Source organism: Cebus imitator, unplaced genomic scaffold (assembly GCF_001604975.1).
Source record: "Cebus imitator isolate Cc_AM_T3 unplaced genomic scaffold, Cebus_imitator-1.0 Scaffold2, whole genome shotgun sequence".
NCBI lineage: Eukaryota > Metazoa > Chordata > Mammalia > Primates > Cebidae > Cebus > Cebus imitator.
In genome coordinates, this window is record NW_016107317.1 from 11,979,760 (window position 1) to 11,994,837 (window position 15,078).

Below are 15,078 nucleotides of genomic sequence, written 5' to 3' on the forward strand. Positions count from 1 at the left end.
CAACAACTACTAATAGATCTAAGAAATGAGATAGACAGCAACACAATAGTAGTGGGGGACTTCAATACTCCACGGACAGCACTAGACAGGTCATCAAGACAGAACGTCAGCAAAGAAACAATGGATTTAAACTATATCCTGGAACAAATGGACTTAACAGATATTTACTGAACATTCTACCTACCGACTGCAGAATATGCATGCTGTTCATCAGCCCATAGAACTTTCTCCAAGATAGCCTCAATAAATTTAATTGAAATTATATCAAGCACTCTCTCAGACCACAGTGGAATAAAACTGAAAATCAACACCAAAGGGAACCTTCAAAACCATGCAAATACATGGAAATTAAATAACCTCCTCCTGAATGATCATTGGGTCAAAAACAAAATCTAGATGGAAATTTAAAAATTCTTCAAACTGAATGACAATATAGACTGTCTTTAGAAAGTTTACTCTCATTAGAAGGCCTTCCTCAGATGTTGTTTTTCCCCACCCACCCCCCCTCCCACCACCACCACCACCACCACCAGCCCCAGACTNTCCCACCACCACCACCACCACCACCACCACCACCACCACCACCAGCCCCAGACTGTGAATTTCTAGGAGGCAAGGACCAGGTCTTTCTTCTATGTATTTCCAAGATCACTACAAGTATTCAATAAATATGAAATGCTCAGTAAAGGACTGCTGACTAAATCAACAAATTAATGAATATTGGTAGCATAAATCAATCTTAAAAATAACTTTTCTCTCATCGAGCAGCAGGTCATAAAATTATCCACCAACTTAGAAAAAAATCCAGCTTTATTAATTTAGTTACCTATGCTCATCTTTGAATAGGCTGGGCATTTAAATTCACCATAAGGCGAACTTAGGAATATTTATTTCACGAGCCTGGCAACTCTGATCGGCTTTTAAGTAAATTGAGGCCAGAGACCAAATTATTCATAGGATGAAGCGGAAAACTACACATGTGACTCCAAACTTCACAGATCTCCTTAAAAAAAAAATCCCATTCTAAATAAATTCATCTAAATCTGGACAGGAGAGTAGCAACGATAAGTGTTAATTGGCAGAGAATTCACAGTTTTAACACTCCACTGTTAACAGAGTTTCCTAAAGGAGCAGCTTTCAAAGTTGTCTTGTGGCTAAAAAGCAAGCTTTAAATACTTACACACACACACACACACACACACACACACACACACACACACACTTTTCATCTGTCTAGTTCCCACACAGTAAAATAAATTTTAAAATACTTAAACTTTCAGGAAAAAAAGAGCTGCTGTAATCCTAAGTAACAGTGTACAGCGTTTTCATCCCCGTCTTTCTGCAAAGACATAGCCAACTACCAATGTCTAGGAGGACCTAGTGGTGGATTTTCCCCCTAGGTTTTGGACCCAACCATCTGTCATTTGGCATTTAACCAACTCCGACTGCGATCTCCTTCTCTAGATTAAAACGTATTAGAGTCTCTCTTTAGAGTGAAGGAGCTGTAGGCACCTCTTCCCACAATCCTTAAAACAAATCTTATTAAAAAGTGAATCACTGGAAACAGAAATTTCTTAAAAGGTCTCTGAGAAAACAGATCTTCCCTCCTATAACACAAGGGCCTCATTTAATATGCAAACAATCCACTCCTTGAAAAGTAACTTTTCAATTGCAGCACAGCTACAACAGTCTCAGTGATACCTTCCGCTGACCCTGATAACAGCCCTTCCAGCCACTACCTACTCCATTTACTTCCCCAGGACGTCCATCAGTTGCTGAAGTGACCACCAACACTGGAGAGCCAGGGGTCGCCCAACAGGTGGTACCCAGAGGCGCCCCCGACACCAGCGTTGCCCGCCCGCCCTCGGGGCGCTCCACGCTGGCGTCCGCCGGACCCCGCGACGGGTGGGTTGCCCGGGCTCCAGCCAGAGCGCCGCGGCTCTGCACCGCCGCGGGGAGGGTGCGAGCTCGCCCGATTCACGTCGCCTCCACGCCCACCTCCTCCCACTACTAGTCCCCTCCCCTTGCCACAGCACTGCCCTTATTGTTGGCCGCGTCTGTCATTTTGTGTGCCTGGTGACATGAATGGGTGGGCTGGACACACCTTCCGTCCTTCCAAAAAAACAAAAAAACAAAAAAAAACTGTCCAGATCTGCATAGAGACGGGGAGAGACTCCCTCCCGCGCTCCCAGAGCCTACGCAGCGGGCCAGAGAACACAGCTTCCCCCTCCCACACTCACTCCTCCCATCCCTTAAAAAAACGCCCAACGCAAATAAATAATATCCTTCCAAGCCCGCTGCCGTCCCGGGTGGCCTCTCCTTCCCGCCCGGCTCCGCGCGCTCCAGCCCTGCGGGAGGCGGCGGCAAGAAGCGGCGGCTCCGCGTGCGGTGCGGGGCGCACGAGCGAGAGGCGGGCGAAGGCGGGCGCGCAGCGGGCCAGCCCGCGCCGCACTATGCTCCCCAGCGCGGTGGCAGCCCACGCCGGCGCGTACTGGGACGTGGTGGCCTCCTCCGCGCTCCTCAACCTCCCCGCTGCGCCGGGCTTTGGCAACCTGGGGAAGAGTTTCCTCATCGAGAACTTGCTGCGAGTCGGGGGCTCCCCGACGCCCGGGCTGCAGCCGCCCGCGCCCCACGGCCCGGCGGCCGCCCTGGCTACCGCGAGCGCGCAGCTCCGGCCCCTGCCCGCCAGTCCGGTTCCCCTCAAGTTGTGCCCCGCAGCCGGACAAGTGAGCTCCGCCGGGGCGCCCTACGGCACGCGATGGGCTTTTCAAGTGCTCAGTCCCTCTACGGACAGTGCGAGGCTGCCGGGCCGGGCTCCAGGGGACCGAGACAGTACCTTCCAGCCTTCAGCGCCAGGTGAGCCAGCTCTCCTCTCTTTCCCCAGCTGCGACTCCCGGATCTGGGGGCGCCGGCGGTGCGCACTGCGGCCAGGGAGCTCCGGTCTTGGACCTTCCAGGAGCATCTCGGGCTTTAGCGGAGATTCCACTTCCGGAGTCGCGGGCCGGGGCGGAGGCGCACAACTTTCTGTGATTTTTTTTTGCGCCATCCCTTCCCATCCCATTCCACCAGCTTCCTTCCCTGTCCCCTTCTTTCAACAGGTGGTTAGTTGGTCTACCCTGACTTTTTGGCCTTAACTGGGAAAATCTGAAGGTATCCTGGGCCTGTTTGGATCAGTCTCAAGGGGTTTCACCAAGTTCAGCGTTTCTAACCCTCCCGCTCCTATCCCCCGGGCTCTCAGAAAAGCTCTTGACAAGGAGAGCTTTGCGCAGCGCAACTTGACTAGATTTTTGTCACTCAAACTGTTAGGACAGTCGGAATAGCTCAGGAACCCGCGCAAAGATCTTTGGAAGGAGACTTGCGCAAAGTTCTGGCTTTCTCCACACATTTTGGATCACTTTAGGCGCAAAGAAATGAAGGCCGACCTTTCTTCGTGCTGAGCTGAAAAACAGCTGAATTGGCAACTGAAGTAGGAAGTTCACCAATACATAAGAATTTACCGAAAAGAAGGGCAGTGTGGGTTTATTTTAATCACCTATAAAACCTAACTAGTGGGACTGGGAAGAAGGATCTTTACAATTTAGTCAAATATTAACTAAAGCTCGCTGAAATCCGCAATGATAAAAGGGAAAAGTCTCTTAGAGACTCAGAAGCTGAGATCCAATTGGATTTTTTTTTTTGGCTGCGTCCTTAAACGATCTTAACTCATTCTTTTAATCCCGATGGGTTTGTCCAGAATGACTAATAGACGCTTTTTCAGCAGTTTCCATTGTCCCTGCAAACTGCCGGATCAAATTTATTGCTAATGGCTTTATAGAATTTAACATGTTTAGAACCTGTCCTGGTCTTTCAGTTTGAAATGGCCACTAACAGAATGGAACAAATATAATTATATGAACACCGATCTCATTCACCTAGTGTCAAACCTAAATGCTAAGAAGCCTTTTTTTGCACCCTGAAAGAGGAACAATTAAGGCAAAGTTTGTGGAAATTTGGGCCTCACTGTTCTTTTTGAAGAAAAATTAGCCATAAGGCAGTTTCACTTGGACGTGAACGAGTTAACAAATAACATTTCATAAAAATAACATTTTCAAGAAAATTTATTGATTTGCATAACTTTTGGTGGCTTGGCATTGTGTTGATAGAAGTTGTTAATCAAGGATTACTAAACTATTTATAATCGTAATTGTCTCAGCCATGAAAAGGTATTTAATTTTAACCTTTGCAGATTTAACAGATTACATTTAAATAAAATAAATGCAAATCAAGTGCAGTTATTTCAATAACCCTCAAAAATAATTTACTGTATCCATTCCTTTCAAAATATAGCAACTAAAGGTTAAAAGTTTTTGTAACTACATTATTTTTATTTTCAAGATCATATTCATTCTTGTGCACTTATTAAACTGTCCAATTGCAAACATTGTTTTTGGAATAATTACAAGGGTTGTAAGAATTTATATTCCCTTTTGAAGCATTCTAATAGTTTAAGCATTCGTTTTTCCAAATATTTTATTCAATATTCATTGAAGATTTGATGTTCTAGATTAATTTTCATTTCAACAACTTTTGTTTTTTAAAAAAATATTCTTGTAAAGAATACATTAGTTTCTGAAACCAGAAAAATATCTAAAGAAGAAAAGTAAAATCTCATGAATTTGTCCCCACAAATATACTGCTTAAAACCAGATTTATATTCATTAATTTTTATAATTGGATAAAGAATGTAGTTTTCTGAACACTGCCCAAGTTTTATTTAAGTGACAGATTCTTGCTTTACCAAATGTGGGAAATTATTTTATGCAGTTTACAATTATGAAATTATAATGGAGTGCCAACAATTTAGCTGTTAGGTGAAAATTACATGGGGATGAAATAGTGATTTGATGTTCTGGGGAGAGCATAACAGTTGGAGAAGCTCTTGTTTTCTGGAAGATAATACCATATCTTTCTGAAATGTTACCAGTTCTGATCCTTTAGATGGTAACTTGGGAGTGGACCACAAAATGTGATTTTAGTAATTTCTGCATATTGAGTACCCACTTTTTTCCCAGCCTTAATTTGTTGAGTGCACCACATCTAAATTTAAATAAGAAAATCCCAGAGTTATTTTTAAGTGCATTGGTGAAATATAGCACCGTTTAACTGGGGGATTTATGCTTCCACATGCATTTTTGCTTCATTACTTTTCATTATTTTTGTTACCAACTATTAAATATACCATATATTTCATTCATTCAGTACATGTTTACTGAGTGTCTCCTATGTATCAGGCTCTGTTCTAGGTCACTGGCATAATCAATTAAGAAAACAGATGACTGTCTCTGCCCTTCTAGAGCTTACATTCCATGTTCTGTACTGCTTTATAGGTAGCAGCTATTTTCAAAATAGCTCCCTTAATCCTCCTAGTAAGCTAGTGAGATGGCTATGGGCATTCCAATTGTTTTTGTCAATGATAATTTCATTTGCTGATTTTGTTTTTGTCCCAAGTATCACTTTAAACATCTATGGACTTGTGAAAGAGAAAAAATTGCCCCAAATCTTAGGCTCCTACCTTAGATTAGTCTTTCACTGACTAGAAGAAAATAATGAAGGCTAAGGGGATCACCAATTACATAGTATCACAATAATAAATCAGATTGTGATTTTGTACCTTAGCCCATAATGGAAGAAATTAGCTTTCCTTTTCATCTTGTTATAAAACATATTTGAAAAGTGATGACAGTTAAACACAGTAACACAGATTTACAGGTCATGGATGAAAGTAGAGCTGTCAGTGCGTCCCTGAAAATTGGTAAGTTTGAGTATTTACAGCAAGAAAAGCCATACTCCATAGCTATATTTTGTCAAGTTATTTACATAGAATAGTTTTAAAACTTTAAAATCAAAGGGTTCAGGGTTTGGGAGAGACTCATTTAGGGCAGTATGGGGTAGTAAATAGGTTTTCCTCCAGGGCTAATATCTGAAAAAAGAAAAAAAATGTCACAAATCTATTATAGTTTATTAGTGGAAACCAAGAAGTTTTGTGAGTAAACTCTGATTGTCAGACATCCTCAGAAGTTTGCCAATGTCATTATTTGTGACAATATTTGGAAAATATTATGCCAGATTAAAATATTAATCTGTTTGTATATAAAAGAGGGCATCACAATGTAAAATGCTGGAAGATTTAAATTTCTACTGGCTACAGAATGACATCAGTTTTCCATTGCTGGTTATGCCGTTAATTCTCTTCAAAATAAGTGGAACAAATACTCTTGCTTATTAATAACATTTGTTATTTTAAGCATTTTAGAAAATGTTTGACATAAAAATAATTTCCTAAATATAATTTCCTTTATCATTTATTAAATCTGTTCTTGTGCTGTATATGAAAGGATTGGAAAGCAAATGTTCATTCTGGGTAGGTGAGTTGAACTGATTTTTTAAAAAGTATTTTTGCTAAGTAAGTCATACTCTGTAGTAAAGACATGAAAGAGCCACAGTATTTTTTCTGTCATCCAGTGAGGGTTGTTTCTGACCATCGGAACTTAATGTGCAGTCTAGTTTTCTTATCTACCTTCCAATCCCAGGTACCGTTTACCCATTAATTGTTGACTGTCTGTAACTATTTCCACTTATGTTTTGTGCTGCAAATGGTACTTTTTTCCTCCACTGAGATAACACTGAATGTGTGAAATACAATGGCCTCTTTTACATTTTAGGCACCAAGGGAGGTAGAAAAGGGATTTGTGCTCAAGGTGGGGATTCCAGTCTAAGTGAAGACTTTGCGATCTTATTTTTTAAGCTTGAGTTTGAGCTTTTTGTTGCTGACACTATAGTTTAGATTCGTTTTGGCAAATTAAAACCACAGAATTTTTGAGTGTTGATGATGCTGATCCAGAACCAAGATGACCACGGGGGATTCCTAACAGGATAGTGATGGGACCCATGCTAGTGGTTCTTCGCTGAGGCCCCAAAGGATGAATTCCAGTTATCCTTTGGTGGAATTTGTCAAGAATACCAGAATCATATTCTTACTGTATCTGTATATTTTCCTGTAATCTGCTTAACAGACCTTTTAATTTACATTAACATATTAATAACTTTTACCTAGTTCATGAGTAATCAGCTCTGAACAGATCAGTATATGATCCCTAAGTTAATAAACACGTTCAGGTTCAAGGAGAAGTTCTTGCAGAGGTTACAATAAAATAGACTCCTATAACCAATGGAAGTAATAGTCTCTTTACATTTAGCACTAACTAAGCCACACTCCTTGCAAAATAACATCTGAGTTGGAACTACAATGAGGTAACATTTTATGTGTATTTAATTTGTCTTCAACTTTAGCACCTATCTCTTCTTTGCCCCAACACATGCTTCTCTTTTTTGCTCTAACAACAAGCAAATTTCAATCTGATAATATGTACTGAAACTCTTGAGGTTTTATAACTAAACAGGAATACATGTAGCAGGCAAATAAGAATGTTTTAGAACTTTCCACTTACTTAGCTCTATTCCTTTAGGGATTTGAGGGTTATTTTAAGAGGTACAATGGTTTGAATGCCCAGAAATTTACGTATGGACTTACATAGAATTAAACATAGGATTTAGAGTGTTCAGGGTTATGCTACGTGAAGTCAAAGGATGCCATATGTTTTGGGCAATTTAAAAGGATTTCCGAGATTGCACCACTGCACTCAGCCTGGGTGACAGAGTAAGACTCTGACTCCAAAAAAAAAAAAAAGGGATTGCCAAGGGTGATTTTATTTATATTTGTTTGCCATGGATGTGGTTCAAATATTGGAACCTAAGCTATGCTTAGACTCCATGACAGTCTCCTTTGAATGTGTCACCTCCTTCCTGTTCTCAGTAGCCACCAGATGCCTTTTTGCTTTAAGAAGATATTTTACAGTTAGATTTGCTGCTGAACCATGAGAGAAATGGTAGCAACTTGAAGGATGCAACATCCATGCGTAATTTTTGTTTAATCATTGTGTTCATAAAATCCTTCGAGATTCTCTGCTATGCAAGTTTACACAAAAATGAAATGTTATTATAGTTAAAATATTTAAACAATGTGTCCTGTTAGGGTGGGCAGTGAATACAAAGATCTTTTGAGGGTGTTGCTTTGCAACTCTTAATACAGCGTTTGTCTACTTAATTTTCGGTTAGAAGAAGCTCTAAGTAAAGTTTTTCGTAATTACAGTAGTTTTTCTTTATATCTACAATGAAAGTACACAAGTTCTAAGTCAGTTTAAATAAGTAAGTTTTCATTCAAATACACCTGGAGCCTGTCAGGAATAAAAAGGCAAATTGTAAAATGAAACAATATGATTTTTATCTAGGAATGCTTGTTAGAATCCTCATTTTAGACTTCATTAGATCATGTTTCTATTTTATACTCTCTTAGTAAAAAATTGGATTTTTGCCTTAACATATAACATACTTACCAGACCCTTGTATATTTTATTCCAAAATATTTTATTTTACTTTCAGTAATGTTTCCACTTTAAATGAAATCTCTCTCTTTCATTCTTTTTAGCCTCCAGTCAATACTTAACTTGGCAATGCTGAGTGATTCATCACTTTATATAAAGTTACCATAGCTGATTTCATTTTTAATAGCATTATTCATTTTGTCAACCAGCTATTAGTTGCGAATATTTTAGGAGTGCACTTTTGTGAGGCATGTGAACAGTCAATTTAAGGTACTAAAATTCTCTCTGAAGTCAAAGATCAAAAAGCCTATAGGAGTTTTTAGACTTTTCTTTTAGAACCAAAGCATTCAGGAAGAGGAAAGAGAAAAAAAGCTTGGATCGTTTTGTATAAATTTCTGACTATTTTAATGACTTCTTGTTTATAAATATTCCACAGATGAATTAGGGTTTTCACTTTTCTTTCACATGTTCAGGCACCATGCCCTAACAACCTTCATTTTTTGTTAATTCTGAGTGACCATCAGAAATAGAATATACAGTATATAGATTTCCACAGGTCCTCTTCAAAATATTCAAAATTTCTTGTCCTTTAAAACTTTAAGTCTCTAATACTTTTAAATTAAAATATGTGAAGGAGTTAATAAGTCATTCTTCGAGAAAATTTATGTACATTAAAAAAGAAATAAAATCCATGACTACTGGCAAGTTTTTAATAGATAACCTAGGGCTGGATTGAGTTTAGGTGTACAGAACCAGTTTTGTGGTTATATTGGGTCTGAAGATAAAAAGACCATCTGATCCTTTAAAGCTGGAACAGAATAACACCTATTTGTCTACATATTTTCTTTAGCTGCTTTTCCATTACAAATTGAATAGTCATAATGGAGACTGTATGGTTTACAAAGTGTAAAGTATTTACTATCTTGCTTTTTATAATGTAAGTTTGCCATGCTTGCTCCAACATGTAAATGGCAAATTGGGTAAATCTAAAACAACCTATAGCTCTCTGAGCTGTTTTAGGAGCATTCTTATATTTAAAAGTCTAGATTCAAGATTTTCAGATTACTGATTCTGTAACCGTAAGCAATTCATATAACCTCGCAGAGCCTCTGTTTCCTCATTTCAAAATGTGAACAGTGGTGGAGTCAGCATTTGACTTTCAAGCACATACCTCAAAAGCCCACTGGGAAGATACAGGAAAAGATGTACAGGATTCCTTTCCACCATTTCACCATAAGTTAAATATTGGTAAAAGGGGCATTGTTGTATAAGAAAGCATCCCAAAACTCAGTGGCTTAAAGAACAATTTATTATTTTCTCTTACAGTTTTGTGGGTTGACTGGGCTCAGCTGGGTGGTTCTCACTTAGATCTTGAGTGATGTTAGGTGTCCACTGGGACTAAAGTCATGGGAAGGTTTGCCTGGGCTGGATGTCCAAGATGGCTACTCACATGGCTGGCACTGATGCCATCTGTTGACTGGGTGCTCAACTGGAGTTCTTTATTGCTCTTCACGTATCTTGACCTTATAGCACAGTGGCTGGGTTTTGAAAGGGAAAACATCAAGAGCACACATTCCAAAAACCTATGTTTTTGGAACTGTGGACATTCTGGAACTTCCAATACTTAAGCAAGTCACTAAGACCATTCCAAATTCAAGGGAAGAGGAAATAGACCTCACCTCTCAATGGGAGGAGTACCAAATAATTTGTGATCATTTAAAATCTGTCCCAGGGTGAAATCAAGATAACCAATATCAGATACAATTCCTGTTAGGTCTATCTTCTGCTAGAGTAGACCAATGCAGGAATTTATGGAGTGGTATAGCTAGGAACTCAGGGAGCCTTTACAGAGGCTTATAGTATTCTTTTCTGTGACATAATAAAAAGAGCAAGGAATCTCCTCAAGTTGAGATCATTTTTTCAGAGAGGTCTAATTGGAGGGTGAGGCAGCAGAGGTGAGGACTCTGGTCTCCTGTGATGGTCACAGTGAGCTAGCGTCCCACAGCTGGAGGGAAGCCAGACCCTGTCGACTTGGTGTTGTAAGTCTAGATAAGATGTTGCTAGAAGTGTCCACACAAATGTTGTTATCATCTGTTGCTACAGCATGTTGTTACTGTATAGCGGCCTTCCCTTTGGCCACCTTTATTCCACTGCATCCCATCCACCACTGCCAGGTGAACTTTTCTCAAATGTGGCTTTCGTCATGTCACCAAGCTACTCAGGAAAACCTAAAGTATCCCATTTGACAACAGATCAAATGAAATTACTTAGTTTGGCCTTTAAGGCCTTCATTCCATCAACGGCATTTAACTCCTCTAGACACATTGCTTAATGTTCACCCCTTTGGCCTTGTTCTAGTAGTCAGGCTGGTCTCCATCACCTGCCCCATGGGTCACCACCATTCTTGCCTCTTTTCCTTTGTCTCTGCAACCTTTTCTTCTTGGAATGCCTTCATTCCCTTCTTTTGCTCTTCCAAGTATTTTCCAAATCAAGGCCCTGATTAAGATGTTTCTCCTGCTTAAAGCCTTCTTTGAACAAGCTTTCTTTAAGATATCCTTTTCTTTTTATTCTATATTTCAGTGGAAGTCTGGACAATACTGCTTTTTTATATGCTGTCTTAGTATCGATCTCAGATTATGTATTAATGGCAAGAAGAGAAGGCTAACATTTACTGAATGTCTACTATGTGTCAGATGTTTTATGTTCTTTTAATGCCTCATCCATGCTCTACATTATAATCACCTGCAAAGGTTTTGAAAAAATGCAAAGTGGGTGTCCATTCCTAGCCAGCTTGATTTAAAGCAATTGGTGTGGGGCCTAGGCATCTGTATCTTTGAGAAGCAGCCCAGACAATTCTAATGTGTATTCAGGGTTGAGAAACACTGGCTGGGGATGTGCACAATATGAATTTTGTTAGATTGCATCTCCTTGGGGAGTGTTTCAGGATTCACTGAACAAAATTGAATCTGGAGTACTGAGAAATTTACATTTCATTTCATTGACCAGCAGACTCAAATCTGTAAGTTAAAGAACATTAAAAAAAATTCTTCCAGGAAGGAAAATTCATTTTTCATCTTTGTAGTCCCAGCACACAGTGCAATGCTCAGCACTTGACAGATAGACAGTACGTGTTATTGGCCCTGAATTAAAAGGACAGAAGCAAACAAGTAGACACTGCACTTGATTTATCTTCTCATGAGCTGTACCAAAACATTAAGACCCTTTGTTTTTCTGTCTTTAAATACTTCTGAGGCAAAAAAATGCTGACTTGTCTTGTTTTCTGATAAACAGAAAGGTAAAGGGTGAATTTACCTAACTTGCTATGGCTGGTGATTGAAGACAAAGTTTGCAATTAGATCACATAAATGAATTACTTTCAGATAAACTAAGTATTAAAATAAATCAAACCTCATTAGCTAATTGATATTTCTTTGTTCTGACTACTCAAGACAGATGTTTGCTGTTTTTTGGAGTCTTGTTTTGGGTTCAACACACCCCAGATGGTCTGCTTAAATTGTGTATTATTTTCAAGTTGGAAGGTTAGATTTTTGACTTCTCAGTGCCCATGTACCTGGCATGTGAAGGAGGTCATTAGAACCATCCTTTTGGAATTATTTACTTCTCTGTCATTCTTTCCTAGAGGTTTCTTGTTTTGTTTTGCTTTTTTCCTAGTGGTTACCTTAATAAGATACTTTGGAACCTTCTGTCATTTCTCTTCATCCTTCTTATATGCAGTGGGCTTACGAAATTTGTTTGAAGGTTTTATTAGTGGTCTTTAGCATTCTTCCTTTGAAATGTCAGTACCATGGTTGTATTGCCAGTGAGAATGTGGTTTCACATTATTTAGATTTCTGATGTTCTTCTCCATTACTAAAGGAGAATGAAAAGAACAAAAAACAATTTAAAAATTATTGTTTTCTAGAAAACAGAATAATTTCTCAGCACCTAAACTTGTAACCATGCTTGGCTATAGGATACTTGTATTACAGAACCATTTAGTCAGTTAAGTTTAAAAATATCAGGCTAGTTCACCATTAGGTTGACTATAAGTTCCCATCTTAACTAAACATGCAAAATAAAAGATATCTTGAATCTGTATCTTCAAATAAGTCATATGGAAAGTTTCCTATGAATACATAATTTTAGTCATTTGGATTCAGACAGGCCTTAGTTTAGTTCCAAAAATTTTGCGTCATTTTGAGTGTAACTCATAACAGTTTCACACAGAAATTGGAAGATTGATTGGTAGGTGCTTAGTCAGGATTCTTTAGAGGGACAGAACTAATAGGATACACACACACACACACACACACACACACACACACACACACACACACACACACACATAAAGGGGAGTTTATTAAGTATTGACTCACATGATCACAAGGTCCCACAATAGGCCGTATGCAAACTGAGGAGCAAGGAGAGCCAATCTGAGTCCCAAAACTGAAGAACTTTTGGAGTCCAGTGTTTGAGGGGAGGAAGCACAGGAGAAAGATGTGGGCTGGTAGGCTAGGTCAGTCTAGTCGTTTTACATTTTTCTGCCTGCTTTATATTCTAGCTGCACTGGCAGCTGATTAGATGGTGCCCACCCAGATTAAGGGTGGGTCTGCCTTTCCCAGCCCACTGACTCAAAGGTTAATCTCCTTTGGTAATACTGCTATAGACACACCCAGGATCAATATTTTGCATCCTTCAATCCAATCAAGTTGACACTCAGTATTAACCGTCACAGTAAGATATGAAATTTGGAGTGTCTTAAGATGTTCATTAATAGAACCTGATGTCATGCTGTAGAACCTAACTGTTTGTATTTTTTTCCAGAGGAAATAACTTTTTTATTTCATTCTCTGATGGAAATCTTGGGAGATATGTCAGTTTTCCAGGGTCCAGCTCTTATCAAATAATTGGCAGAGTTGCTGTGTATGAAATGTCTATCCCTCATGGGTAGCAATTAATTATTACATTAAATCTTCATTGTTTTTCTCGTCCTTTTTTCTTTTAATTTGCTGTGAGCAGTCATATCACATTTCAGATGCCTTGAATGTTAATGAATCAATGAGATAGCATGTGTTAAATTTGTAGCTATTCCAGTGCCTGACATGTAGGAAGCACTCCTTAAATATTATCATTATTAATGTTGTTCAGTGAGCCTACAGTTAATCATGATAAATGATTAAGCAACTGCATCTATATGGCACTGATTGTGTTTGAAATGCATTTTGTCTAGGATCAAATTATCTTTTTTACCCTTTTCAGGAGATCTTCCAAGTAGTTCTTAAGGGTTTACAGCACATATATCAACTTGTCACTTGTTTTCATTAAAGCTGAGTTTCCTCTTTTGCTCATTACTTAAAAAAGTATATGGTTCACTAAAGTGAAAACTGTGATATATATATATATATATATATATATATATATATATATATGTATACCTTCAATGCAATGCATTGTTTTAAATGGATTTCTTAAGGCCATTCAGTGTTCCTGCAATCACATGCTCACTGGATTAGCATTTGACTTACGTCAAAGTAGGAACATGTAAAAAAAAAAAAAAAAAAGCACTTAATTAGAATTTTACAGTGATTTTTCACATAAACCAGCTTAAACAAGGTGTATTTACATTTAGCAATCAGGAATTGACTTAAACTCCTGTGTAAATATGTGTGTCAAAAAGGTGATTTAAAATGTTGAAAAATTGTACACAATAGAACTTCAAGCCTGGTCATGTCACAAAATGTGAAGTCCAGTTTTTTAGTCAAAACTAGAATTGTTACTGTAGATTATGATTACTTTTTTTGTAGTTACAGATTCTGATACTGTCATTTAGATTACAGCTTACATATATTAAGATAGGGTAATATAGAGCTATATAAGAAACTATTCAATTAAAATGGTTTTTCTGGTTAAATTCAACATTAAGATTAGACATCTCTAAACCACATTTATCACAAAGAATTTAATTGATCATTTAAGTAAACCATCAATTTAAAAAATATTTTATTTTCCCACTTTTAGGGCCCTAGAGTTAGGATGAGAAACATTTTGGTTAGAATAGAAACATTTGTAATGTGTATATGTATCTATAAGGATGCAATATGTATGCCATATGTGCATGTATATTGCATACATATTAAAATAAGATGCCATATGTATACATTGCATACATATGGCATCTTTATTTTAATGATATCAGTAGTATGATCACATTTTCTGTACCCTATATTAAGCAAGAAACAAAACCAAAACCTTTTTTTGTGTGTGTATTCTGTTTCCAGTAAACATGGTAAATGTTTAATTTTATGTCTGTAAATGCAACATTGCTGAGTCTTTTTTTTTCTTTTACCTCAAAAGACAACAACAACAGCCAAAGTTCAAAACAAAACAGCACCATAACCATCCTTTTATTATTTATGGAATGGTTTATTTTGGAGAGGAAATAAGTTAGCTAACAGAAATGTTTGAGAATAAACATAATGAGGCAACTTTTATACTTGAAAATATATTTCTACTTTTGGAAGTACTTCATGTATCCATAGCAATAATGAAAATGTAAATCTGCATAAATAATGCCATACTCTTGTAACATAATTTAAGATATAACATTCAAATGAAATGATTTATAATTTCTAAGATGGTTTTATAGTCAATATTAGAA

General features: G+C 38.1%; 1 protein-coding gene across 3 annotated transcripts in view; it reads left to right on the forward strand.

The window, feature by feature from the left end:
- Positions 1 to 2,164: 2,164 nt before the first annotated feature.
- The window catches only part of DBX2 (developing brain homeobox 2), a 36,858-nt gene continuing 23,944 nt past the window's right edge, over positions 2,165 to 15,078 (forward strand). Inside the window, exon 1 of one of the 3 annotated variants that reach the window (XM_017529730.2) lies at positions 2,165 to 2,856. In XM_017529730.2, coding sequence (XP_017385219.1) covers positions 2,454 to 2,856 — 403 coding nt within the window. In that variant the 5' untranslated portion in view covers positions 2,165 to 2,453. The remainder of the gene's footprint in view (positions 2,857 to 15,078) is intronic. The other 2 variants (XM_037738859.1, XM_017529727.2) reach the window with 2 other exon arrangements.